This window comes from Neomonachus schauinslandi, chromosome 1, assembly GCF_002201575.2.
Source record: "Neomonachus schauinslandi chromosome 1, ASM220157v2, whole genome shotgun sequence".
Classification (NCBI taxonomy): Eukaryota; Metazoa; Chordata; class Mammalia; order Carnivora; family Phocidae; genus Neomonachus; species Neomonachus schauinslandi.
This window is the reverse complement of record NC_058403.1, coordinates 185,228,808-185,256,396: the sequence shown is the minus strand read 5'-3', so window position 1 is coordinate 185,256,396 and position 27,589 is coordinate 185,228,808. Positions and strand designations below refer to the sequence as shown.

At 39.8% G+C, this 27,589-nt stretch overlaps 1 protein-coding gene across 2 annotated transcripts in view; it reads left to right on the top strand.

The window, feature by feature from the left end:
- PTPRG (protein tyrosine phosphatase receptor type G) overlaps nt 1–27,589 on the top strand; it is a 701,884-nt gene that overhangs the window by 468,816 nt on the left and 205,479 nt on the right. For both annotated transcript variants that reach the window (XM_021695223.1, XM_044921263.1), the window contains exon 5: nt 26,291–26,386. In XM_021695223.1, the coding sequence (XP_021550898.1) occupies nt 26,291–26,386 (96 nt within the window). The remainder of the gene's footprint in view (nt 1–26,290; nt 26,387–27,589) is intronic.

Sequence of the window (27,589 nt, the reverse complement as noted above, 5' to 3'; positions counted from 1 at the left end):
CAAACAGCCACCACCAATTAGTCAGCATTCGCATGCTACGTTAAACCTATTTGCTACCTTTGATTCAAGTTCAACTCTTTCTTCCCGATGTTCAGCCTGGGGGAGCTCTCTGTCTCTTACCATTATGCGCTGATTTTTTTAAAAATCAAACTTTCAGAATTCATGCATCACCTACAATCTGAACTAGTTACATTTCCTCACTAGTCACAGATTTCCCAAAAATCTCTATATGTCAGCTATACCTCAAAGGAAAAAAAAATTTTGTGTGATTTCATTCAGAGGAAGAATATTGAAAAAAATCTTTTGGGAAGATCATCTTTGAGTTTAGCAGTAGATATTTGTAGGTTATTTGGATTGTTTTGACCCCTCCTGGAAGGATGTTTTAGACCTGCTGTATGCACTGGGAAAATATGCTGAATATAACCACTACTCTTTATTCGGCACTTACTGGGTGCAAGATTGTGTGCTGAGCTAATTATGAACATTATGGCATTTAATTCCCATAAATGTGCTCAGTAGGTAATATCACCATCCCGTATTATGGATGATATGAGTGGGGCTCGGAGAGGCTAATCTGACCGTGTACACATGGTGCCAGAGCCCAGAATTAAAACCCCTATCTGCTGGATTTGCATCTTCATCTTGAATTTAAATCCAAGTCTTTCTGTTTAAAATACACTGTCTGACACAACCCATCGAATTCTGTCTCATTGCCTTGTGCTGCATGCAAGGATTTATTTGGATTTTTGTATCACATGCACAGCTTCCTGTTATTTACATAGTATCCCTGAATGCCTTGCTCACAGTTTCAGATTTGCATGAAGTTGGAGTTTCTTCTGCCCCATTCAGCTGTCACCTTATATAATATGCATTTCCCTCTCTCTTTAATGCTGGATATCAGTGTTGGCTTCCTCAGAGATAGCACATGCCTCGGGATGGTAAGACCCCTTTCCAGATAGAAATCATTCCAGCAGAGGCCTTTGAGTTCATCAATGCAGTAAGCTTGACTCTCCCTGTCCTTACCACTCCCTCCCCTGCCTTCTTAAAACAGATTTCAGGTTGAGACTTACACGAATGCGCAAAAAAAAAAAAAAAATGCCAGCAAGGTTATTGAGCTGCAGTCTGCAGTTAAAACAGTGGGATGCATAGCTAATTTCACTCATATTTTTGTAAATGTGCATTAGTAACCTGACACTCCATTAATTACTATATTTCATATTGGGAAGTGAAACTTGCTTTTCCTAGAAGCCTGCTGAAAGTAAGACAATTACCTCTGCAAGCCGCCTCTGAGTGTTTCATATTTAATATAACATGTTAACATAATAATGTTTTACGGAGAAAAGAGAGTGAATTATATACTGATGTTAAAAAAGCCTGCTCTAAAAAAGAAAGAAAAGAAGGTGATGATGAATGTTGCTCTTTCCCAGGATTAGAGAAAACACACCCACATGAGTCAGTGTCTACACATAAGCCAAAAAAACCCCCTCAAATCTAGTCAGGTGCAGGTGGGTAATGAGTGTTGTAACCTGCTTATTTGGGCAATTTATAACTTTACTGCTACCTGCCTTTGACTCTTAGGGGGTGGGAGTATGGGGGACAGAACAGTCTAGAGTGTCCCTACTTCTCCCAACATGTGTATTTTGTGACCACTAAGTGTAGACATAATAGGTAGAACTAAATCCTTTTGTCCGTTCAACAGAAAACTACAGTAGCTTTTTATCACCTCTTATAAAGTTGAGAGGTAGAAAAACAGTGTAATGTTATCAACAGGGAGGACACCTTTTGTAAATGTAGGTCTTCTTACCACCTTTTTAATTTACCACCCAGTCTCTTTGAGTCCCTGGAAGCCCCTGGAACACTTGCAGACTGAAATTAAAGGAAAATGTTGTGGTCTTTTATTCTCCATCTACAATCATGCAAGTTAGCAGCATTACATAATTGCTGTGTCATCACATTTTATTTGATCTGTAAAGGTGAACATGTTCTTTTTCCCCTCTTGCAAGGAACAAAGCCAGAGAATAAGTATAATTCAAAAATTGGTCCAGTGAAGGCACATAACTTTCATTTAATTAAAGGCTCTGAGTAAAGGAAGTCTGAGATGAGCTTGAACAAGTGGCCCACTGCCTGTTTCTCTCCCTGGCCTTTTCAGAGGGGATACAATGTAGAACTGAATTTTTATGAACTGAATGAGGAAATAGAAAAAAGGAGAAATGACTTGGATACAAATTTGAAGTTGATAACCTTGAAAAACGGTGTGAGAAAGCTAAGATCCTAAAAAGTATTAAAAAAAAACCACAAACCAGGATCTAGGAAAAGAAGAATCTCTCCTTGTACCTCTTTTGTATCCTTCAACTAACTCAGTACCAAACGACTTCCTGTCCATTTAGGATTTATATACAGGAGTTCCCCCTTATTCCTGGAGGATACATTCCAAGACCCTCAGTGGATGCCTGAAACCACGGATAGTACTAAACACTATATATACTAAGTTTTTTCCTATATATACATACCTATGATAAAGTTTAATTCATAAACTAGGCACTGTGAAAGATTAACCACAACAATAAAATAGAACAATTATAACAATATACTGTTATAAAAGTTATGTGAATGTAGTTTCTTTCTCTCAAAATATCTAATGGTACTATACTCTTTCTTCTTCGTGTCTTGATATGATACGATAAAATGCCTATGTGATGAGATGAAGTAAGATGAATATAGGCATTGCGACGTAGCATTAGGCTATGCTGACCTTCTGATGATACATCAGAACGAAGATCATATGGTTCGGACCTTGGTTGACCATAGGTAACTGAAATCGTGGAAAGCAAAACCGTGAATAAGGAGAGAAGACTGTAATGTGAAGCATTGTATAAAAGCATGTTTGCTTTTATAAGGTTATGCTCCAGATTGTACATGCTTTTTTAAAAAAAAAAGATTTATTGAATTTTTCAAGAGAGAGAGAGAGCGTGAGGGGGGATGGGCAGAAGGGATGGGAAAGGGAAGGAGAGAAATTCCAGCCAACTCCGCACTGAGTGTGGAGCCCGACCCACTCGATCTCACTACCCTGAGATCATGATCTGAGCTGAAGCCAAGAGTTGGGTACCTGTCCAACTGTACCACCTGGGTGCCCCTATGCATGCTTCTTTTTGCCTTGAAAATGAGTTTTAGTTTATAGAATTTCTCCATTTCCAAATAAATTAATGAGGTGCTTAGTCATTTGATATACTGGGTAGAGAAGAGTTTGTTTAGAAGTAATTTTGAATGTCTCAGTCTGGTAAAAATGTCTTTCCCATTTGAAATATTTACATGGCAGTGCATGTTTAATGAGTTTACTTTGAAGATGCTCGTTGTTTCACGTGATCAAATGCATCTTTACTCAGTAAGTTTCTAAGTGATGTGCCGGATTTTCACTGTCTTGTGCCCATTAAAGTCATCAACTGGATTTGTAGATTTTTGCTTATCTTGGTAGATAAGTAGCAAAAGATGCCAGGACGTAATTTGTTCTTGAACTTGCATGGGTTTGCAATACCATGACAGGTTGATGGGAAAACTTCTATGGAAACTTAGATGTAGAACACTTTATGAACTCTGCAGTACTCAGCTTGCATGGTAAGTCAAAAGGAATTCAAAGCAGAGAAGAAAAATATTCCTGAGCTGTTCAGATAAATTCTGAGGAAAGCTAAAATTTGTTGGCTGAAGTATAGTGGTGTCGGGAAGTAATTTTCATGTGACTTTCTGTAGAATTTATCTTGTTTCTCTTGGATGTTGAAAGACACCAAGTATGGTGTTAAAGTAGGAAAATATTAGAAATAATTGAATGTGTGATTAAATTGACACCAAGGAGTTTTTTTAAAAGATGTCAATGGACTGAAAAATTAAGCTTATTCAGTGTTTTAGTGGACATCAGTAGTATCAGAAGAAGGATAATATCTAAATAGGGAAATTGTTAAAAGAGGTACAACAGGTAAAACACAATAAATCTATTATACAAAGAAAAATAAGATACAGTGATTCTTGACTTGTGTAGAAAATAATAGAAATACAGACTTGGCAGGTGCTTGAGAGACAACACAGTGGCTTTGATTTTTTACAGAAAATTAACAAACGGGGATAATAATGGCTTGCACGGTTGTGTTAGCATTGTTTTGATTGGGAACTACAGAATCCTTAAGAAAAATCTGGGAATTGAGTGGCTCACTTAAGTGCAAAGTCCATGGGTAGGATCAGTTTATGACCATAAAGACAAGTTATCAGGAATCTCTCTCTCTGGCCTGGCTCCTCTTCTCAAGCAGGCAGCCTTCTTGGGGGTGCCTAAAGCAACTTCAGCTAATACCTTACTAGGTTCAAATCCCATGGAAAAGAGAATTCTTCCTTGAATACTTCTAGATTTTCCATTGAATTTTGTCTTCCTCTGAATGGATCACATTTCCATCAATCCAAAGCTCCTTAGGAAGCTTTTCTTCTAAGAGTGGGGAAAGTATCCAAAGAAAATCACAACTTGGTTGTCAGAGGTGGGAGTCAAACCTCCAGATGTCCCAGAGGCCATACATAATAAGGCTACTTCTGGGCAGAACTCATGCTTACCTCTGGGTGTCCTGAATCTATGACATCAGGCTGCCATTCTTTCCATTGGAACCATTAATCCTACAAACACTTAACTGCATGTCATCTGTGAGCAGGGTATAGAAGGTGGCAAGTTTCACTACCAAATTGATCCCAGGTTGGATTGGAGAGACACTAGGGTACTCGTGTCCAAAGCTGGCTGCCATGGGAATCCTTTAGCACAGCTCCTCTGGACTTCCTAGATCAGAATTTCTGGCATGGGAGCCCAGAAATGTGCTCTTTCAACAGGCTTCCTGATGAGGAACTAACTACTTGCTAGAGAGGAGTGTTCTAAGTGCAGAAAAATGTCTATTAGTCATTTGCAGATTATTTTCTATCATATGTGCAAACCGAGTTGGAGTTTCTCAAAGCTATGGGCATAGAGTACCTGATTTGGAATTAAATTCTTCAGATTCCAGGATCCCTAATGGAATTTCTGATTTTAGGCTTAGGAATCTTTGTTTTCTTTAAGCTACTCAGGGGAATTCTGATACATGATAAAATTATTCTCCAAAGTGAGCTGTATAACCTTGAACCGCTGGGGCTCAGGGAAGAGTATTTGCTAGAATGTTATTTTTATGTTTTTTAAAAGAAAGCTGTATTAATATTTGATATATACATGGCAGCTGGCGCCCTCACGTGGTTTGTGTGCCAGGTGGTCATGTCTTCTGTGGCAGATCCCCAGTGGAAAGAAGGGTGTGCCAAAATGCATGAGCTTTCAGTGGCTTTCAGCATATTGCAGTCAATTGCATTTTATGTATCCCTGTGTAAGTAAATGTATATATTATTGTGTTTGTAACTAAACCGCCATTCCCAAAATAGACAAATGGCTTCATCAACATGCCCTATGTCATCCATCTTCTGGGTAAAAATTAATTAGGCTCTAATTGGCTCAGGCAAGAAAACTATAGGTTATCAGGATAATTTGATATGTGCTTTTATGTCCCTTGTCATTAACCATTATCAGTCTCACCTAAAATTACATTTTGTGACTTTACCAAATAGTAATATAAAGATGAGCATTATATTTTGAAATCATGTTTATTTCAACCCTCTCATATTCCTTTTTCTATTTCTACTTCCGTGTGTGTGTTAGGATGAACGTACTGTATTATTTTTATCAGTGAACAAGAAGAGTGAGAATGCATGTGCACAGAAGAATTTGTACTCGTGGGGTAGGCGCATCATCTTAAAGAGATAGAGACCAGTGCTCGGGTAAAAAAAGTTAATGACCATCCTTGGAGGTCTGGCTCCCCTATGATGGTACATTTGGCTAGCCTTTCATTTCCTTATTGCTTGACTTTAAAAAGACAAAAGAGGAGAATCAAAAATAAACTGCCATTTAGTGTTAGATTTAAGCCATAAGGAAACTACCTCATCCGTATTTACATGTTAATAAATTGCCTTCGCTCTGTCAGATTCATTTGCGTTTGCTTTGCTGATGGGAAAGAGGGAGATACCCAGAGTAGCCAGGGAGCTCACCTCAGGCCACACATTAATTTTTAAACTATTCTTCAGATCAGAGTCTCTTAAATCCATTTGCTTTTCCAGTTTCAATGCCATTTGACAAAAGGATGCGCTTGTGTGCGTTCTCCGGCTTCAAAAAAAAAAATTTCTTTTTCCTGAGGGTACATCAAACTCTTGACAGATATTTGAGTGTCATTTTTCTTGGTTTAATATAGACTGTATTCATATTTATAAATGTAATTACTCTCCAAAGGAAATCAGTAATTTGTAAGCGATTATCTATATTTTGAACTTCACTGCCTTGCTTTTAATATGTTTGAAATTTCTCTAGCTAGTGCTTAATATTCTGAAGGCATGAATTTGTTTGCTGTAGGAAAGATAAGCATGACATCTGGTTCACACCTGTGGTGTTGGGGATAAAAACTATGCAGTAAGTTATATTCAGGGCCCTCCGGGTCTTCAGGGAATGGTCTCCGTTCTGAGATTTCTTCTCATCTAAATGTAAACTAAAATATAGACACCCCTTCTCTCTCCTATTCTTCCTCACTCCCAAGGCTTTTTAAAGGGTCAAAAGGCTCAAACTGGTGGATAGGTAGTTTGGCTTCCTAGCTCTTCCAAGCCAGCTATTCATTCAGTGCTAGATTTTTGAAACATGCCTATAGTAAAGTTTTTAGGTAGTAAGTGTACAGCTTGATGGATTTTACAGACGTGTACACCCACGTAACCCCCATCCAGATTAAGATACGGGATATTTCTATCCGCATTGATGTCCCCCTGGGGTCCCTTCCCATTCAGGAACCTCTCTTCATCCCAGAGCTATCACTATGCTGACTTGGGTCCTCTCCTGTCCCCTTTTGCCTGTTTATGACCAAAGTTAATCGCTGCTGATATCCTAGTACTTAGTGTATTAGAATATTATTCTTGGGATACTAAAACTTCTATGGCATCTATATCTCTGAACCAGGGGAAAGTCCTATCAGAATTTTACAGTAGGCCTTCTATAGTAATCAAGCATCTATTATTAGTTAGCTACTATTTTGAATTATAGTTTTATCCCTCCTTTGGTCTTCTTTCTCTCCAGTTGCCTTTAATCTACTTGTCACCTGTTTGTTAAGATGTTAGTATCTGCAGACCCATTTGTGAGGGTCACTGGATCCCATTGGCTTGCTGTTCCTTGGCGGTGGGTTGGCCCTCCCGGGAGAGAAACATGGGCCGGGTAATTTGATGAAAAGAATCAAGAAAGTCAGTGGTTCTTCTGAGTGTCCCTTGATTTCACCTGTCTGCTAGGCAGAAAGAGCCAAAGTTAACAATGGAGGCCGGGGCAGCTGCCTAATCATGGGTCTCTTTGGGATATTTGAATTCTTCCAAGTTTATGAAAATGGAAACAAAAACGGGGATCTCGATTATGTTTGTGCCTTTAAAAAATCATGTCATAGTCTCTTTTAAAAAAATATTTTATTTATTTTTAGAGAGAGAAAGAGAGTGCAAGCAGGGGGAGGGGCAGAGGGAGAGAGAGAATCTCAAGCAGACTCCCCGCTGAGCAGGGAACCCGATGGGGGCTTGATCTCACGACCCTGAGATCATGACCTGAGCTGAAATCAGGAGTCAGACACTCAACTGACTGCCGCACCCAGGCGCCCCCAGAAATCACATGTCGTAGTCTTCACAAAACTGTGTTTTCCTTCATTTATTGAGCATGTGGCAGCCTGTGACAGGGCATTCAGAGATGAAAAGATGTGGTTTCTGTCTATATGACGCTTACACAGGAGACACATGTATGTTGCCAAATAAGTTTATAGACAAGTTATAAAGGCTGCATGATAGCTTATTTTGGGAGCAAAATGTGGTCCCTCCCCCCCGGGGTTTGTGGGGAAGCAGGTTGGGGAATGATGGCTCCCTGGTCAGGAAAAGCTTCACGTAGCAGGTAACACTGCATCTGAATCTTGGAAGATGAAGAGTGGGAGTTTTCCAGGTAGAATTATATCTTAGGCTTTCCTGCTTCTGGTTGTTCTGAATTGATACACTCACATCACAGATTGCTATTGTGGTTAATATTGTAATTAAGGCCCAATTATGCTTCAGGCATTAGTGGGATCGAGTCCGTGCTTTTACTGCATTGCAAGATTTAAGACAGTAATTAATATAGGACTATTATTATAGCATTGCACTCAGTTTAAAGATGACACCATACTTAATTTTTAAATTTTGGATTAGAATTGCAAAATGTGGTTTTAAAAAAAAAAGGGTGAAGGTGCAACAGAAGTAGAGGTAACATGGCTGGTGTCGTTGAGGCGAGGCAGGCTAATGGGACAGATGCTGCTTCTTGCTCATCCAATGGCAGGAGTGGGGGGTCACTTTGCATCTCCCTGTGTCTCACAGCAGCCTTAGATCTAGCCGCTACTCTGTTTAGTACCACTTAACAGCTCTAGAAACCCGAGATGTGTACTAGTTTTCTAGGGCTACCCTAACAAGGTACCATAAACAAGAGAGAGCTTAAAACAACAGAAATTTTCTGTTCCTCATTCCTGGAGGCAAAAAGGTCCAGATCAAGATGTTGGCCACGTTGGTGTCTTTTGACAGCTCTGAGAGAGAATCTGTTCTCCGCTTCTGGCAATCTCTGGCATTCTTTGGCTTGTAGACACAGCATCTGCCTTCGTCGACGTATGACATTCTCACTGTGTGTGTCTTTGCGCCCAAATTTCTCCTTTTTTTTATAAGGACATAGTCATATTGGATTAGAGCCCACTCTAATGACCTCATCTTAACTTCATCATTTGCAGAGACTCTATTTCCAAATCAGGTCACATTCCCGGGTCCTGCCGGTTAGGACCTCAGCATCTTTTTCAGGGGACACAACTCAAACCATAACATTGTGTAAGCTCTCACAGCTAGAACGCAGAAGAGATAGAATTCAAATTCAAGTCCATGTGACTCCATAGCCCAAGGCTCTAGCAACTGTGCCTCCTACATTTGGGAAATGCATTCATATCCAAGTACATGGTGCACTTCTGAATTCAGCAGTCAGTTAGCAAACATTATGATATTAACATCTTGTCCAGACAGGGTTGACCGGGGAATGTGTCCTGGTAAGAAATGTTAGTTCAGTTGTCATGGACTTGGAGGGCTTTGATCTCCACTCAGATATAAGTTATGTGCTTCATTCTGTGTGCAAAGAACAAATAAGTCACATTGCCTGTTAGTCTAAATAGAGCAGAGTGTCTCAACCTTGGCAGTGACATTTTGGGCTGGATAATTCTCTCTTGTGTCACCTGCATTGTAGGGTGTTCACGAGCATCCTAAGCCTCTACCTATATGCCGATGGAACCCCAGCCACAGTTATGACACCTGAAAATGTCTGCAGACATTGCCAAATGTTTCCTGGGGAGCAACATCACCTCCGTTTGAGAATCACTGGTTTAGAGAAGGAGGAATAGCGTGTGGCCTGGCACTTGCTCTGCTTTGCCTAGACTTCATGTTTATTTAGGTGGTTGCCAGCGGAGAGGGGGAGGAAGACAAGCCATCCTTGCTGAACTTACTTGAAGCTTGGTGGCGTCTGTGGGCAGGAGGAGGACAACAGAGGTAAAGACAGTTAAAGACCCAAAGCACATTGTGTACTCTCTGAACAATGTGATTTCTTTTTTTTCAAAGCAAGATAGTGGTTTGGGAATACATGTGAGATAAAAGGAAAGATCTTTCATTTGAACATTAAGGGGTTATCCAGGTTTCCAGAAAAAAGCAAATGACTATAATGGCAGACCAGAGGTTAGTGTTTCTACTTCTATTTTGGGAGATACTTGCCATTGAGATCAGGGTTTTAATGTGCCTTCTGTCTTAGGGAAAGGGAGTGGTTTACCCTGGTTACACCTGCAGGACATTCCTGAGGTCTTTTACCTTCGTCTTTATGGTCTGAAGCCCATGGTCATTCTCAGCCGGACACTGGAGCAAATCGTCAGGAAATCCTGACTTAAGGCTCACCCACATCCTTCAGCTTCCAGTCCACACTGTTTTCTCCTGCTCAAGAAAATGGAGTGTTGCTCTTCTTTTCAGAGAAATGCTTCTTTGTGGGTCACTTTGCTGGGACACCCACGGGACACCATTTCCCAAGATGTGCTGGGTGTTACACCCTAGGGTGTTATCATGTCTCCACATCAGCTGGTGCATTTTCTCTTGGCCCCAACCATTACCGTGGTTGTGTACCCTGGTAACAGCTCACAAAACTGGAAAATGAACTCAGAGCTCTCCTGCAAGAAATGCCAACTAACAAAGATAGCTCCGCCTAAGCGGTACCCGGACAGGTTTGCGGCTCCAAGAGCCATTGTGTTGATGGCCTGGAAAAGCCCAATAGAATGCTTTTGAAAAACGAGAAAAAAATATCCATCTGCTCTGTGGTTAACATTCCAGAAAGGTAATGCCTGAGAACTCCCGAAGGGTCCTAATGTGCTGTTTAAGACACAGGAGCTCTATGTTCCACACCACCCCGTGCTCCCAGACTAGGAATGAAAAACAGGGCATCTCCATGAGGCGCAAATAGACAATCATGTGGGGGGGATCTGTGGGAAGGAATTATTGAACCAGCATGTTAAAAATACTTGAGGTGTAGGCGTTTGAAGAAATAATAAATCCCAGTACTCCAACCTTTAGACCAGGACATAGGGCTATATTAAGATGGAATACAATACTCTGAATAAAAATATAACCCCTACCTGTGACCCCTTTGGAAAGCCAACAATGCATGTGCAGATGTGTTCCTCCTAGCATGCAGATCTTCATTGATCCAGCCTTTCTCTGTGCAGTTCAGAAAGCAGCATGGAAAATTGTGCTCACCTGGCCATTGTTCTTCCCATTAGCTATGCATCTTTCTGTGCCCTATATAGAATGACTCCACTCCTGACCTCTACTTTAGTAACTGGAAGTGAGCATAAGTTGCCTTATGGTGGGGAGGGAGCTTGACAGCACAGTGATGTTTGGGTATTCAGTTTTAAATGTGTCTGTTCTTTTATTCTAAAGCCTGCTCCCTCTCCCACATTTTGTTAGTATCCAAGTAATTGGATACTCCTATAGATTCTGCTGGTCCTTGTTCTTGCCCTGCATTTATGGCTCTGGGAAGTTTGTGTGCTGAGTCTGTGAGCAATGGGTCTGCGCTGGGCTGCAGTACATGCCCAGGTTCTATTGGTGAGGGTGACCCTAGTAGGAGGTAGTGGCCAGGTTGAATTCAGGGTCACTAACAGCATCTAGCAGATTGGAGAGAGTTTGAATTCCAGCCCAAGCTGTTATTAAGGCAAACTAGGTCTAGGGTCCCTAAAGAAAGAAAGCAGAATCCCAGTGATGGGACCCTCTGAAGTTGAGCTCTGATCTCAAGGCAAAGGCTCATTCCTGCTCCAAACTGCATTATGGTGTCTGCTGGGTACATCTTGCCCTTTGGCCATGAGTGATCATCTCATCAAAGGGGCTCCACTCTTGATGGGCCAAAGTGAATAATCCTCCGGCATCTGACTGGCCCAGTGGAGTATACCACATCCCCAGGTATCTGATCTGTTGAGGAGGAGCAAGTCTGGGTCCCCAACTGCTTACTGGCTGTTCCTGAAGCAGTTCCTTCACTTTTCTAAATCTCCCGTTCCCAGCCTTTAAAATGGGGTAACAGCAGCACCTCCCTCACAGTGATGCCACAAAGATAAAATTCCCTTACCTTTGTAAAGTATAGTTTGTGATTTTTTGGAGTGGGAGGTTCTCAAATTCTTGTTCCTCAAACCTCATTCCATCCACCTTGGGCAATCGTCTTCAAAATGGGTCTACTAAAAGTTACCTCTGAAGACTGATACCACTCCACCAAACTCCCATCATCCATAAAACAAGTGCTCACTGATCTTACAGGTGTCAGCCTTGTAAACATATGGACTTTTCCTGATCTGAGAGGATTAACTTTAAAGCATCATAGAATCTCATGCATAGAATGCCCTTAAAAGGAAATTCTGGAAAATGAGTATCTGCTGTTGGAAGTCAGGAGATGGTTACTCTTGGTTGAAGGTGACAACCCAGTGGGAGCACACAGGGTTTCTGGAGGGCCAGAAGGTTTACATGGGTGTGCTTCCTCTGAAACTTCATCAGGATTGCCCATGAGTGCACTTACGATGGGCCCTATTCCGCATATATGCCCGTACTTTGTAAAGTTTGATAAATCTTGTCATCCGTGTGCTGTTTGGTTTCCACTTTAGTCTTTCCTTGTGGTTGTTATCTTTCACTTATTATTTCAAATATCTACAGAAGTTTTCATTGACAAATCTTTAAATAGCACTGAACACATGGAGTCAAAATGGAAGCCACTATTTTGTACTTGTCTACATTTTCAGTTCTCAGAGGTAGCCACAATTAAATTTCTCATAGATTGTTCCAGGATTTTTTCCCTCTGTGTATGTTTTGGTATATTTTTCCTTTACTTGAAAAATGAGATAATGTGGGCGCCTGGGTGGCTCAGTTGGTTAAGCGACTGCCTTCGGCTCAGGTCATGATCCTGGAATCCCGGGATCGAGTCCCACATCAGGCTCCCTGCTCGGCTGGGGGTCTGCTTCTCCCTCTGACCCTCCCCCCTCTCATGCTCTCTCTCTCTCTCATTCTCTCTCTCTAATAATAAATAAATAAAATCTTTTAAAAAAATGAGGTAATGTACCATAACTTGCCTGTTTAACTCAATAATATATCATGGTGTCCTTGCATATCAGATACAGAATCAGCACCATTCATTTTCGTAGCTGTGTAATATTCCACAGTATGGATGCACCCTGATTTATTTAGTCATTCTCCTACTGATTGACAATGGACTTGTCTACAGTATTTTGATATCATAAATAATGCTTCTTGAACTCTGTGAATCTCCCTTGTAACATCTGTGACACTGCTCTAAATCCCAGACAAGGCAGCGACTTAAGCTGCTCTTGATTTAGAACACCTTCTTCATTAAGATTTTGGGCTAGGGTTTTTGTGAGGAGGGGTCTGGAGATAATGAACCAGGTTTTCTGGGTAGACTTCTGAGTGTGTTCACTGTTTCATTACATGTTACAGGTTCAAGACAAATAAAAAGAACAAGTGTTTGAGCACAGTTATATTTAATGTATAGTCTGTCTGTGTTCTAGTATTAGCTAATCAGGGACATGAATGGAGCCAATCAGTAATGTGATTATTGGCTGACATTCTCTCCTGTAGATTCTTGGCTTCATAAAACCATGGCTTTGATATTTTGTTGTTTTTATCCCCTCCCTTAAATGCTGTCTTTATTTCTAATTATTAACAGTACCCTGCTGAGATGTGGCTATCAGAATCTCAAGATGTTCTCATTAATAGCATTATTAACCCCCTCGCAAACCAGCAAGGTGTCCTCTGGCTTGGACCCAAAGCTTGGAATATATTGCTTGGCTTTCTGTTAATGTTGAGGTTACTAGTTTGACAATGGCTGACTGTTGGGAGAATGATGATGGGTTTTTTTCCTTGAAACCTCAGTATCTGACTAAATGGATGGATAGAGGAATGGACTGTTGCTTGATAGAGCTAGTGTGTTAAAATGTTAATGGTAGAATCTAGATGCTGATATACAGGTGTTAACAACAGCGGTATTCTTTCCAAACTCATCCAAAATTGTACTCTGGGGAATTCATAGAAAGGAGGATCACTCAGCCAAGAATAGTTTGGTCTCTAATCACAGTGATGTTGGTGGCAGAGCTCAGTCTTCACCACTAAGGCTGTCAACCTCTCCCAAAAATCATCCCCCCCCCAAAAAAAAAGCCTCTCCCAAAATCATCCCTTCCGGGTTGTACCCAGTAAGTACATTAGCAAAGCTGGTGCTCTGCCTGGCTTTGGGCAACCTTGTTTTGCTCCCTTTGCTGCTGTCTTTCTGACCAAAGATATGGTCTGAGACAGTTAGTACTTTGTGTTTACTAGGTGTGCACTATGATTTTATGGCTAAGTAGATGGGAAACTATTCATCTACATAAATCTATTTTTCAACAGAGTGACTAGGTTGAATAGTCTGTGCAGATCAGAAACAGGATCTCCATTTTTTCTTTCTCCACCCTCCCCTCTTTTGCAGTGTTAGCTTGAATGGTTGTATGTTTCATTGCAGGCAGAAATAAACGAGGAGTGAATTGTGGCAAAGAGATATCGAGGGATAAAGCAGGATCATAGCCTGTGTGATGTTGTGCTGTCACTAGGGGCTGATGGATTCATTCCTTTGGAGCACTTTGCTGATAAGGCTGGTTTTCTGAGTTGGGTCCCCAAACAGATCCATTAGCTTCCCCTTCTCCCTCTGCAGCAGTGGTAGGGATTTTGGTTTTGTTCTTTTCCTTTTCTTTTTTTCCCCTTTCTCTCATTTTAAAGAAGACTTTTTCCCTTAGATGGGCGGTTAGTTAGAGCTACCAAGTATTTTAAACAGTTGTGATGAAACAAACCACCTTTCTTGGCCCCAAACCAGTCCGAGCCCCTTCCCTAGAGAAAACCACGGTTATTAGTTTGTGCTATTTTCCAGAACCTTGCCCCTCACCCACTTTCTTAGTTCTGTACATCTGTGCAGATACATACACAACAAATAAAGTATTTTGATTTATGGCCTTTTTTAAGTCAAATGTGTATTTATTTTCATCTTGACTTTCTCCATTAGCAGTATATCTTTGAGAACTTTTAATGTCATTGCCTATTGGTCAACTTCTGTTCTCCCCTCCATAGTTCATTTTACCACTTCTCCTATTTATTATGCATGTCCATTTTTTTCCTCTGTTACCAATAATGCTGAGGCAAATATGTTTGCCTTTGTATTTGCAACACTTATGGCAAAGTCATAATTTTCTTATTAAAGACCTTCCTAAATGATAAAAAGAAAAATCATTAGAAAAAAAATGAGTAAAGATCCTTATTCTTATTGGTTAATGGGAAAATTAAAAATAAGAACAGATATGTTCATCCAATGTATAAAAAATAAGAAATAAGAAGGATTCATAAATCCACTGTTAGCAATGGTGTAGGAAGATTGGCATTCCCGTACATTGTTGACTAGAATATAAAAGGTGTGTACAATTTTCAGAGGACAGTTTGAACTGCTTCTGGGTATCTGTCTTAGGGAAAGGATTTTGTGCTCATGGAGGGCATGTTCACTTTTTTTTTTTTTTTCCTGTAGCCCTGATTCTTAACCTTTCTGGCTTGCAGAGCCCTTGAAGATTTTGACAAAAGCCATAGACCATGTGAGATCAGGGCTGAAAATGTACCTTGAAGAGTTATCAGCACATGGTAGTAGATGGAACCACAAGAGTTCATCTGATGGAAAATGAAAGACACTGTCCAGTGCACACATGGCCATATTTCAGGCAGCCCTTCTGGAAACCAAAGCCTTAGCTCCATAAATTTGTTTTCCCTACTCTACCAGTCATCTTCCCAAAGGTGTTGGCTGTTAGGGAGACTCAGGAATCAGAGAGGCTGTGAATGGAACAGTGCAGTGCATTTCCTCCAGTGTCAGAAATAACGTCCATTCATTTATCCCACGGTCATTGCATGAGTGCCTACTACGTGCTTGGTCCTGGGGCCAGCACCTCCCGCAGGGAGAGGTCCCAGCATACTGTATCCAAAAGAGTCCATCAGAAGGGAATCTCCACCAGAGTTAAACAGGTGACCCGAGGAACAGAGAGCTGTTTTATAAAATGTTCTAGCTGGGTTGACCCAGCTAATCTAAAAAAATCCTTCAATGTTGAGATTATCCCAAAGACACTAGAGGATTTGATTTTGATTTATAGAACTCAGAAGCATTTGGGAAGCATCCAGGTTGTCTTGCATGTGTGTTCTCAGAAATGTTTTGCATGAACATTTTTCTTACAGATACCCTGCTCTGGTGGCATTCACTATGTAGGGCAAATTACAGTTTTCTGGATAAAACTGCCTAACTTTTCTTTGTGCCCAAATTTTCTTGCGGGGTTCTAGCTAGGAGAAAGGGAGGAATACCACCGGTGCTATACCTGTGTTAATTTTATTTAGCTTAATTGCAAATTCTTGGCATCATCATTTTCCCAACACTTATTATGGGGTAGAAAATGCAGTATCAGAAGTGAGGAACTAACTATAATGGGAACTTTGGGTGAGTAAGTAACAAATAAACTATATTTCAGGTTTCTTGTATTTCAAAAGGAGAACCGTATTGCTGATTCCTAGTTGGTTTTGAATGATTTATAGCCTTTTATTTGTGGTTGAGTGCTGCAGTCTATGTTGTCATGGAAATTCTATTGAATTTATAGGTCCATTTATCCACAGTGATTTTCCAGACTTCATTTCATGGTGAATCATGTGGCTGTTACTACCAAGTACAAAGCAATTTCTAAAAAGTTTCATATTACAAAGAGCACCAACACTGCGGTGGTTATTTTCGTGTTTTTGAAATACAAATGAGTTCCAGATGCACCTAGGGATCCCCTCCCCCTCCACTGTGTCCAAGGTGTTAAGCTCCACTGCATTTCAGAACCAACCTCATGTGTAATATAGTTACTCAGGAAAGGAAAGTTTGTTTTAATAGAAAAGAAAGTTATTACAGTAACTCCAAGAATAGGTGAAAGTGGTTTGAACTTACTGGTTCGTGCATAGGGGTAAAACTACTCTCCCAGTCTTTGGGCCCCATTACAATAGACTTGTTTCTCCCCCTTTAGAGATCAGTAGTAGTGGGAGAGGGGAAGAAAAACAAAATGCTTTACCATATCCACTGGCCAGGTTTCATGTGACAGTGAGTATAGACAAGGTGTCTACACGTCAGCACTATTGACATTTTGGGCAGGATAATTCTTTGCTTTCGGGGGCTGTCCTACTCGTTGTAGGGTGTTTAGCAGCATCCCTGGCCTCTACCCACTAAATGCCTGTAGGACCCCTTCCATTACTGAAGCCCAACATGAGTAGACATGGCCACTGTCCCCTGGAGTCCAAAGTTACCCATGGTTGAGAACAGAGAGGATTTTAAATGTGTGGGTTCTGCAATCAAATGCCTGGGTTTGAATCCCAACTTTATTACTACTCAGACAAGAGTAGTAATGGTGAGGATGAAAGGAATTAATTAATGTAAAGTATTATAAGAATCAGATACATTTAAGCAGCCCTGTGGAATGTTTTATGGACTTGCTACCTCTGGGCTTCCTTGGCCATCTCTGCCTTCAGGGAAAGGGTGGGGAAGAGGTGATGCTTGGTCCAGGCAATTGTTACGCGCGGTCCTAGGCTGGCCTGATTCTGCACACTTAGGGACGGTCCCGTTTAACTTGCTCTCTCAAGCAGATAAGTTATCTCCAGCCTTACCCTCAGATTTGGAGTAGCCTCCATGAAATAGAATGGGTCCCACAGAGGGGTGCAAACTCTTCCCTGCTCTTATTATTAGGTGGCATTATACTTTTGTTTATCCTAGTTTCAAAAGCACAGCAGTTCATGAATTGTATTTAGTATTGAAATATCATATACAAAGAGGAAAATGAACAAATAATACTAATACAGGTTAATGAATTTTCATACTCTTGTAACCAGCCCTGAGATCAAGAAAGAGCACTTATTAGCGCCCCCAGAATCCCTTTCCCACTTACTGCCCCCATAGGTAACCACTGTGTTGGCTTCGAACTGCATTAAGTTTTTCCTGGTTTTTGTACTTCATTTCAATAGAATCACACAGTGAACTTTTTTTTCTAATTTTAATTCTTTTTTTTGAATCTGCTTTATTTGGCTCAGCATTGTTTGTGAGATTCGTCTATATTGTTACTTGTAATTATAGTGCATATTCCATGGTGTGACGCTCACAATTTGTTTATCAATTCCATTAATGATTAGTGTTTGGTTTCCAATTTGGGGTGATTACAAATAATCCTTTCACTAACTTCTTTCCATTTTATTTTTCCTGTTAACTAATTGTTAAAGACATGTGAATCATTTGGGGGGGGGGGGCCTACAGTGTGGCAGACGTTGTGGGAGATGCTTTCCTTGACTTATTTTGTTTAATGCTCACTATACCCCAGTGCTGCATTTCGTATCCTCCGTTTACTCATGGGGATGTTAAGACTCAGAGAGGGTGACTGATTTCAACTGGGTCACACAGCTAATTAAATGGGAGAGCTGTAGCTTAGCACTCCCTTTCCTGAGGACATGAAAAGGGTAGCTGGCCAACATACAGGCAGATGTTGAACCTACCTCCTTTGTGTCCGAACTTATGCTGAACTGTAAGAAATAACTCGTGAATCAGGCATAGTAAATCCTTGAAAAACTCAATATAATACTGTAAACAAAGCCTGAATAGTTCCTTACCAAGGGAAAAACACAAAGATTAAATATTTATGTGACTAATCAGATGCATCATCGAACCAGAAATTCCAAAAATCAACTGATAAATAGACTTAGAATGGCACAAACAAGTAACACACAGAGACTTTTTAAAGGGATCTCAGAAATCATCCCAGCACCTCATTGTGTATGAGTCATAGCCGTAGTGTGCACTTTGAATTCTTCTGCTCCAGAAATTTGGATTCCTGCTGTAAAGTAGTTGAAGATAATTCCATGTTACAGGGAAAGTAAGGAAAAAAAAAAATGATTAAGGATTAGCGTACTCCGTGATTAATGATATTGTATAAAGCAAATGTTTCAGAATGTTTATTTAAATGCTACCTTGCCTACAAAGGGGCTGAATACCTGCTATTCTTTAGAGCACAGTTCTTCTAAATATAGTCATCCAATGAAGGCTGGGTGAAGCCTGCACACACCCTTCTTTGCTCTACCTTGTGGCATGACGCACTGGGTTGTTGGCTGGCCTGTGGAAACAATTCACCTTCAACTTAATTCATATATCCCTTCTGGTCATAAAGTAATAAAGATATGTAGTAATAAAACATGGGAGCCACTTAATTTGTTCTTTCTTTACCATAGCATGTGCATAGTGGATGTGATGAGGTTAGTAATACCCCTGTTGGACAGAAGGGGACAGCACTGAGCCTTGGGGCTCTCAAGTGTCTTCAGTGTTTGAATCAGGTCTAACTTTATAGCCCAGGCTCTTGGATCTCCATTTATGTCACCCATAGTCATGTGGTCTGCCATCTTCATGGCCACTTTGCTGTAAGCCACAAGAGTGTGAACTGTGTTTTAACAGAGGCTACATTCTCCAGGGGAGAGCCTTGTTAGAAAGAACTGAATGAAGACGAGAGCTCAGAGCCCAAGGAAGTAACTGGTTTGCAGAATGGTTTTAGAATGTGATACACAGTCACATATACATGTCTCTTATATAGGTGCTTAAAATCAGTCCTGACCTTTGGGGGTGTATGTCTCATTCAGTTGTGGGGGCAGTCAAGTCCAAAATTTGCAGAACAGGCTGGAAATTCCAACAAGAGTTGATGTTGTAGTCTTAAGTCTGAAGGCTGGAAACCCAGGCAGAATTTCTGTTAGAATCTGGATAAACAATTCCTTCCACTTAGGGATGCTTCACACTTCGACCTGATTGGATGACACCCACCACATTATGGAGGGTAATCTGCTTTACGCAGAATCTACAGATTTAAATATTAATCACATCCAAAAAATACCTTTATAGCAACATCTACAATGTTTAGCCAAACAGTTGGGCAGCAGGGCCTAGACAAATTGACCTATAAAATTAACTATCACAGGGGTAAAAATATAATAATGATCCTTTTAAAAAGTAACTGGGGTAAAAACTGTTCATTGATATAAAACAAAATTCCCATATAATGATTCTGAATTCAGAGTGTCTGTGTTATCTATTTCTATATACTATATATAGCATGTATTTATCATGCTCTCCGTAATTTACATGACTAGATTTTCTTTTGTTAGAGTATCAAAATTTCAGGCTACTTACTTGGGTAGAAAAGGGTTTGAATTTCTTGTAGATTGAGGAGAAAATAATATAATCTGTGTTTAGCAGAACCATACCTGGGGCCACTTAGCATTTCCAAGTGATTTTGGCGTATATTTGCACTTCCGTGAGCATTTTCTCCAGTGGTTTAAATCCATTCATTCTCTTGGTAATCTAATCCCTCCTTGCTACTCATTTAGTTATTTATTCCTATATATAGGAAGAAACCCATTATATTGTTTTTGGATTTCTCATTTGTCTGTCCTTGCTTTCAGACACTCAGAGCCCCGACCTGTGTTATTCACGCCAAAAATAAATTACTGCTATTTACAATGAACAGCGCTCTGAAAGACCTAGCTTTGACTCAGCAGATGTACTTCTGCCTGCATCGATCTTCTTATCTGATGGCAATGGCAGAATTAAAGAAGTAGAACGTGCAGTGTTGAGTGTGTATGATCTGACTTCATAGCAGTTAAGGTGCAGCACAATCTACAAATCGAGTTAGATTAAGAAGTTATGATGCAAAAATTTCAATTCTGACATCATCCTATCCAAGTCCTCCAACAAGCAGAACCAGCAGATCACTAACTGTGTTTGAAATTTTGCTTTGCCTTTACTACACATTTTTATACTTGGGCATGTGTTTCTAGTCCTCCACCATGTTCTCAGCTGCCTTACTCCAGGTTGGTGCCAAGCATGATCAGAAAAATACATTTCACCTCTTTGGTTTTGCTATCTGCTACCTCCTGTGTGGTTTTTAATTTCGCTGTTGCCTTTCTTGTTGCTGTCTTTATCTCGTCCCATTTACATTTCATCTCTGTCTGTCCTTCTCCTATAGCAGTGTGTGTATTCTTCCACTCCATTGAAGATGCCCAACAGTATCTGGAAATGTCTAAGGAATCTTTCAGTGGGTTGCCTTTCCTCTGAACTATCTGCATGCTCTTTCCTTACTTAATTTATCTTTTTTTTTTTTTTTTTGCTTGGGTGTGTAGGTATGTGGGGGGTGAAATACCAGTTGTTTGAAATTAAAATGTAGAGCTTTCTAAATCACCAAAGAAGTCACTGTTGGGTTTTTCCACTCCTGTTGGGGTCATTGCCTCTTACCTCCATTATCATGGAGATGGGAGAGCTGACTTATGCTCACAACTGTAACAGTAGATGATAGAAAGTCCACCTTAAAGGAAATGTCCCCTCTGACCCATCACCTGCATTATTTTAGTATTTATTTACTACATGCCTCACTTGTCCAAGAGCCATTCATTGCCTCATGTTTTTTTGTGGTACATTTGTGTACGACTCTAACTTTGACATTCAAAAAAAAAAAAAGTTAACCTTCTTTCATCATTGATACTTCTTTTTTTTTTTTTTTAAAGATTTTATTTATTTGAGAGAGACAAAGCATGAGTGGAGGGGGAGGGTCAGAGGGAGAAGGAGAAGCAGACTCCACACTAAGCAGGGAGCCCAATGCAGGACTCAATCCCAGGACCCTGGGATCATGACCTGAGCCCAAGGCAGATGCTTAACCAACTGAGCCACCCAGGCACCCCTCATTATTGATATTTCAATCTTTCTAAGCACAAACTGTGTCTTCATCTCTCAGAGTACCTTATATATAATGGATAGTAAGCAAATATACTTGTCCATTGTAGGGAAGCCCAGTAATTAAGACCGAACTCTCTAGGATTGGAAATATTAAGTTTCTATGACAATCTCCACCCCCCCCCCATTCCTTAACTGCTTTGAAAATTTTGGAAATCCTGGGTTTCTTTGGCTATAAAATGAGGATCATGGTGGTACCTACCTCAGTGAGTATTTCTGAATGATAGCACAGTACCTGGCATACGGTAAGCACTCCCTAAATGTTTGGAAGATAACAACATTAATAAAAATATAGAAGGCTCTAGTTTTCAGATTTGTTGCTTTGCGTTTGTTCAGCTTAATACAACTAGTGATTCAAGTTGGAAACCAGGCATAAAGATAGTTTTTATATCAAATTGCACCAAGAGTCATTTTAAATATATGGGGGGAAATGGCTCAAGGCAAGAGAAAGGGGAAGCTAAGTGGGTATTTTGTTGTGACTCTGTATACATCATGCTAGTACCCTTCAACAATAGAGCATTGACCTTGGTCAACCTTATGCTCACACTATCCATTTCATCCCCCTCCCATTACTTGGAGGTGTTGCTATTCATTCAGGCACTTTTCATATCTATATTTCGGCATCTGCCTCCTGGTCACTGGTAGGGCTTTTTCTCTTTGTAAAATTCTCTTTTAAAAATGTCAGGTTATGACATAGGATATTCTGTTTTTTCTGTCACCCTGATCTGGCTAGAGAAATGCCTGGATGGTTTTCCAGTCCAGCCATTCCACAAGGTAGAATCAAATGATCACCCAGGTCTGTGAGGCTTGCTCGTGAATTTGAAGGATTTTGTAGAATTGGTCCCTTGACTGTGCACTGGGTACATAGACTACCAGTGACTTTTTAGTTGATCTTAATATAGTTTGTTTCAATGGTTGAGGAGACTTAACGTGTCTCATGGCACTCTGCATGATAGAGCGACATCAATTTATACAAAGTTGATCCAGCTCTCCTTCCCTTGCAAGGAAGGTTCTGGTTAGAATAGAGTCACTGAGCCTTAAGCCATATAGTTTTCTTGAAGAACCAAATTTTCTAATCTCAAACATATTTGGAAAATACTGACTTAGGGATATGATGTCTTTAAATACCATTCCTTGCGAAAAGGAACCAGAACTCACCCAAGTTATGGCCAATTTTAGGGCGGGAGCAGGGAAAAATCAAGATGAGTCTAGAACGTCTGTATCAGCTAATAAGGAGATGCTAAAAAAATATAAAATGATGGGGACAGAGCAAAATGACAGCGAAATCCATTTGGAGGGTTTCCTACTGTGCAAAAGGTCTCCTATTGAGACAGTTTGTACATTGAAATAAATAATGGTAATGGATTGAATAAAACAAAATAAATGAGTTCATGTGGATTTACATAAATGAATGAAAGAATAAATAAACTATGTGGATGGGAAAGCAATTCCTTACACTAGAATCCCATTCATGCATATAGAAGGGGTACTGCAGTTAGAAAATCATCAATGAATACCAAGACTAGTGGATGGACATTAGATGACAGACAGTGTGTTTATGTAATCCTAAGTAGCTCCCTACAAAGTACTTTTTAATTATAAAAGGAAAATTAATGACTTTATAGTGGAGAAACCTGGCAGACATCAACTTAGCCATAAGATCAAGTTAAACACCCCTCATACTGGGAGAAATCCATAGGGTGCACTTCCCGATATGGTGCACTGTGAAGACAATGTCACTTCTGTGGAAACCTGCCCCGAATGCATCACCTGCATCTAATCATGAGAAACCACGAGACAGACCCTGATTCTACCTAACAACTGACCTGCACACTTCACACTGTTCAAATGAAGAAAGACTGAGTAACTCTCCCAGATGAGAGTGGGGGCAGGAGGGGTCAGTATAAAGAGGTGTAACAATGAAATGCAGAGTTTGATCCTAAATTGGATTCCTGGACTAAGAACCAGAATAATGATCTGTAATGGACTTTATTTGGGCATTTGCCAAAATTCGAAATGGATTGTGAATGAGATAATAGTATTGTATCATTGTGAAATTTGCTAATTTGAATAATTATACTGTGCTTATATAAGAGACTGTCCTGATTCTTAGAAATTATACACTTAAGTATTCAGCGGTAAAGGGGCATATTTTCTCCCACTTACTACCCGGTGATTCATAAAAAGAAATTGTATATCAGTGTGCACAGAGAGAGAGAGAGAGAGAAAGAGAGAGAGAGGATGAAAATAGGATAAAATATAAATAATAGGGGATTCTGGTAAAGGCTGTGTGGAAGAGTTCATAGATCTCTCTGTTGCCAGATTTTCCTGATCTTTTCCTTCAGTTGATGTGTATCATGATTCTTCAGGAGGAGGACTGATACCCTAAGTAAGTATGACTTTGATCCACTTTATTAGGAAGAACACTCTTGGTGATGCTAGAGGGAAGACTCTGGGTATGGCTTTTGAGAGCAGATAAAGAAAGCCATTGGGCTACTGACAATATTTAGTAGCCACCCCAACACCTTCCAAAGATGGTTTTGTGAAACAGTTTTCCAGCTTCTGCCCCAGTTTGTCCCATCAACAATAACAACAAAGCGATTTAAAGTCCAGTTCACTCAGAAAAACTCCATCCACTTCTTATTGTCATATTTAAGCTAGCTTCAAAAGTTAACCTAATTCAGTAGACTACAACTTTAGAGAAAAAGCATGGAAAATTAATATTTCAGACTTCTGCTACTGTTCGCTTTATGAAACATTTTATTATCCTGATGGGTGGAGCCATGACTCAAAGACATCTTCTGAAAATGAATTTCCTCACCCGGTCATAAATGAAAATGCCCTTGAAGAGGTCTTAAAGTATTTTGTATCACACACTATTCAGGTGATGCATTAAACAATGCCACCCCTGCTCATGGGCTGGAGAATAAGAAAAACTTCTGTGAACTTACTTAATTTGAGGGCCTGAGTTTTAAAAGGAAACTGAAGTGTTATTTTCTGAATATGCTTGTGTGGTGTTTCTTTCTTGCATTCATAGCATTGTGCCCAAAGCAATTCACCCAAGTATTAAACTCTTTTTTTCTGCACCTCATTGAATGGATTTTTCTCAATGTACATGCATGATGTCTAAAGCTGTCCAAACCTAAAGGCAACACATTTGTAAGAGGCTGCCAAAATTGGTGAGAATTCACAGTGTTGGAAAAATAATTCACTGTAAGAAGGAAAGTCCTTCAAAGGAATCTACCCATCCTTCTTTCATCCACTTGGGTGTCTGACTTTTCCTAGAAAGTATCCTGATTGGGCCACTTGATCTTACCCTTCAGAAAAGAAGTGTCACCTTATTCTTAATGTCTCAAGTAACCTTTGACCTATACTTCAGCTAGTTTTTCTGACTTAGCTTTCCTCTCTGGGAAGTTATCATTTGGTGTCATATCTCCAAACTCCCTCTGGGGTGTGGTTGTTCAATTTGTTGTGGAGAATAGCATCACGTCATTTGGAAAATAGGGACGACCTAATGAATGATAGAGGAAATCTGATTTTCTCTAAGGAGTAGGATCATTCCAGAAGATTCAGTGACATCACAGTCTTACTAGAAATTTTAAGGTGTCTGCCAGATGTTAACCTTAAAATATGATGGTGATAGTGATGATGATGATGATGATGATGGTGATTTGCTGAGCAGAGATGAAGTGTAGGCCTGATGATGCTACGTGCTATACATTACAATGACTCATTTACTCTCCATGCCCACCCTACCAGAGGTAAATGCTTTATTCTATACATGAGGAAGCTGATACTTTGAAATAGGCTTGTTTGTCTGAGGTCTCACAGGCAAGTAAATGAAGAGGCTAGAATAGAAACCCAAATCTGTTATTTTTTACTATATATGTATTCTTTCGAGAACATTCCATGGTCCATTTTTGTTCTCTGCATTGTACTAAATATCAAAGACTATTCAAGCATTAAGATCATATGATGATTTTAAATTGATTTGTCTGTATTCTGCTTTTTGAGTACGAAACTCTACCCAAATGTAAGAGAAGGTATTTCCGGTTGCAGTGAGAGCACCTGGATTTTATAGTTTTCCTCTGATGTTCAGTCTTAGCCAAGTTAACATGAACTTTGTAAAAGCACTATTTCTTCATCTGTAAAGGAGGGTAGTCATTTCTGCCCTGTCTTCACAGGGGTTGTTAGATGAATTAAATGGAATAATGTACGGTACAGTTTTGCAAGGTGGAAAATGTGAAGTATTATTATTATTATTACCATTAAATTTCTGGTGGATTCATTGAAATACTCCATTTGGGCAATTGACCCCTTCAAATTCCACCAAAAGAGTTGCTTATAAAGATGTGCCCATTTAAGTATTTATAATTTAAGCATGTGAACTGAATCTCACAGGCTTAGGGGTTTTTTTGTTTTGTTTTTTTTTACTTCAAGATGTTTTACTCCATTAAAATTTTGCTCCATAATAGGGAACTTTGACCATGACACGAATATCAGGCAATCAGAAGGTGTCAACATTATTTCTTTTGGGTAGCAGGAAGGCTCTCTGGTATGTGAGAAGTGTGATTGTGTGGTTTGCAGGGGTAAAATGATACGACATCTGGGGTTTGCTCTTAAATACCTCAGCAAAGGAAAAATATGGATAGGTGAATACATTTGGCCAAATCTTAGGAAGTGAGGAATCTGGGTCCCTTGTACTGTTCTGTCTACTTGTGTGTAGGCTTGAAATTTTCCCTAATACATATTTTAATTGTTCTTTTACAGATGCAGATTTTCTTTTATAATCCAGATGACTTTGACAGCTTTCAAACCGCAATTTCTGAAAACAGAATAATCGGAGCCATGGCCATATTTTTTCAAGTAAGTTAACGGTGGCTCAAGTACTTCAACCAGAGAGTTCTCTGAGTATTTTTTTTTAATTCGCTGAATTGTTCTATGTTTAATGAATGCATCTGTTTTCTAGTTCACACCTGTCTAAATGAAAGATACTTCATATTGTCTAATGTGTGATTTAAAATGTAAATAAGTATGTTTAGAAACATAATGAAAATTTTTGCATGAATTATTCTGATTTTATTGCTACTTGACTGGTGCACAGATTGAAGAACACATTTATCATCTAAGTTACTCCACTGCTGAAGCGTTTTGAACAGGTTCCTTCAGCATATTAAAAGGCTGATGCAAAAAAAAAAGGTGATTTTCTTTGGAGCAACTTTAAAATTTGACATTACTTATAAGTAGATTAATAAATAGCATCAGTCACTTCCCTTTTCTTTCCCTCCGAGAAATCCCCATGGTAACTAAAGTTTTCACTGAGACCATTTCCAAGTTAGTACATTTATGAACTCTCATCCTTTCTTTCTCTTTTTTATTGTGCTTGTAGTGAGTGTTTCTTCTGGTTTGTGTGTTGGTTCTACAACTAGAAGCCAAACCTTGTATCCTCCCATGGGATAATTCTGTCCAGGCTTTTTAATAAGTCACATCAAATTAAAGTAGTGTCAACCATCAAGTGTCTTAAAATAGTAACTGAGAGGAGACCTGGTGTTTTTTGGGCAGAAAGTAACCTGAGTAGTAGGTATGTGACTTGTCTTTCAGTCTTAAAATTTGCCTGAAGACTACATAGTACTGTTTCTTTCATCAGTGAGGCATTGTTGGACAATGATGTCTTTCTGACAACTCAAAGGAATATTTAAGACAACAGAACCTTTTCCACCATGAGTCTTTGACCCCTGCCTTTTGGGGCAAGCTTTTTTGTCTTTGAGATGGAGCCATTCTTGTTTGGAGTATGTTAATTTCACTACGCTTTTTAGCATATGACACATGATGGACAATTCTATGTACTGCCCTCTCTCCCTCTTAACTACCCCCCCCCTTCCTTTCATGGGTAAAGGTTCAAATGGAAGATTATATATGAAAAATTGAAAAACCCAATATTCTGCCCGAATCTCAGAAATGGTAAGAGTGGTGGTCATTAGGATTGGTTATGGCACCGGTTTTCAAACTGTGGGTTCTGACCTCCTAGTGGGCCATGAAGTAATTTCAGTAAATCCTGCCAGCACTTTT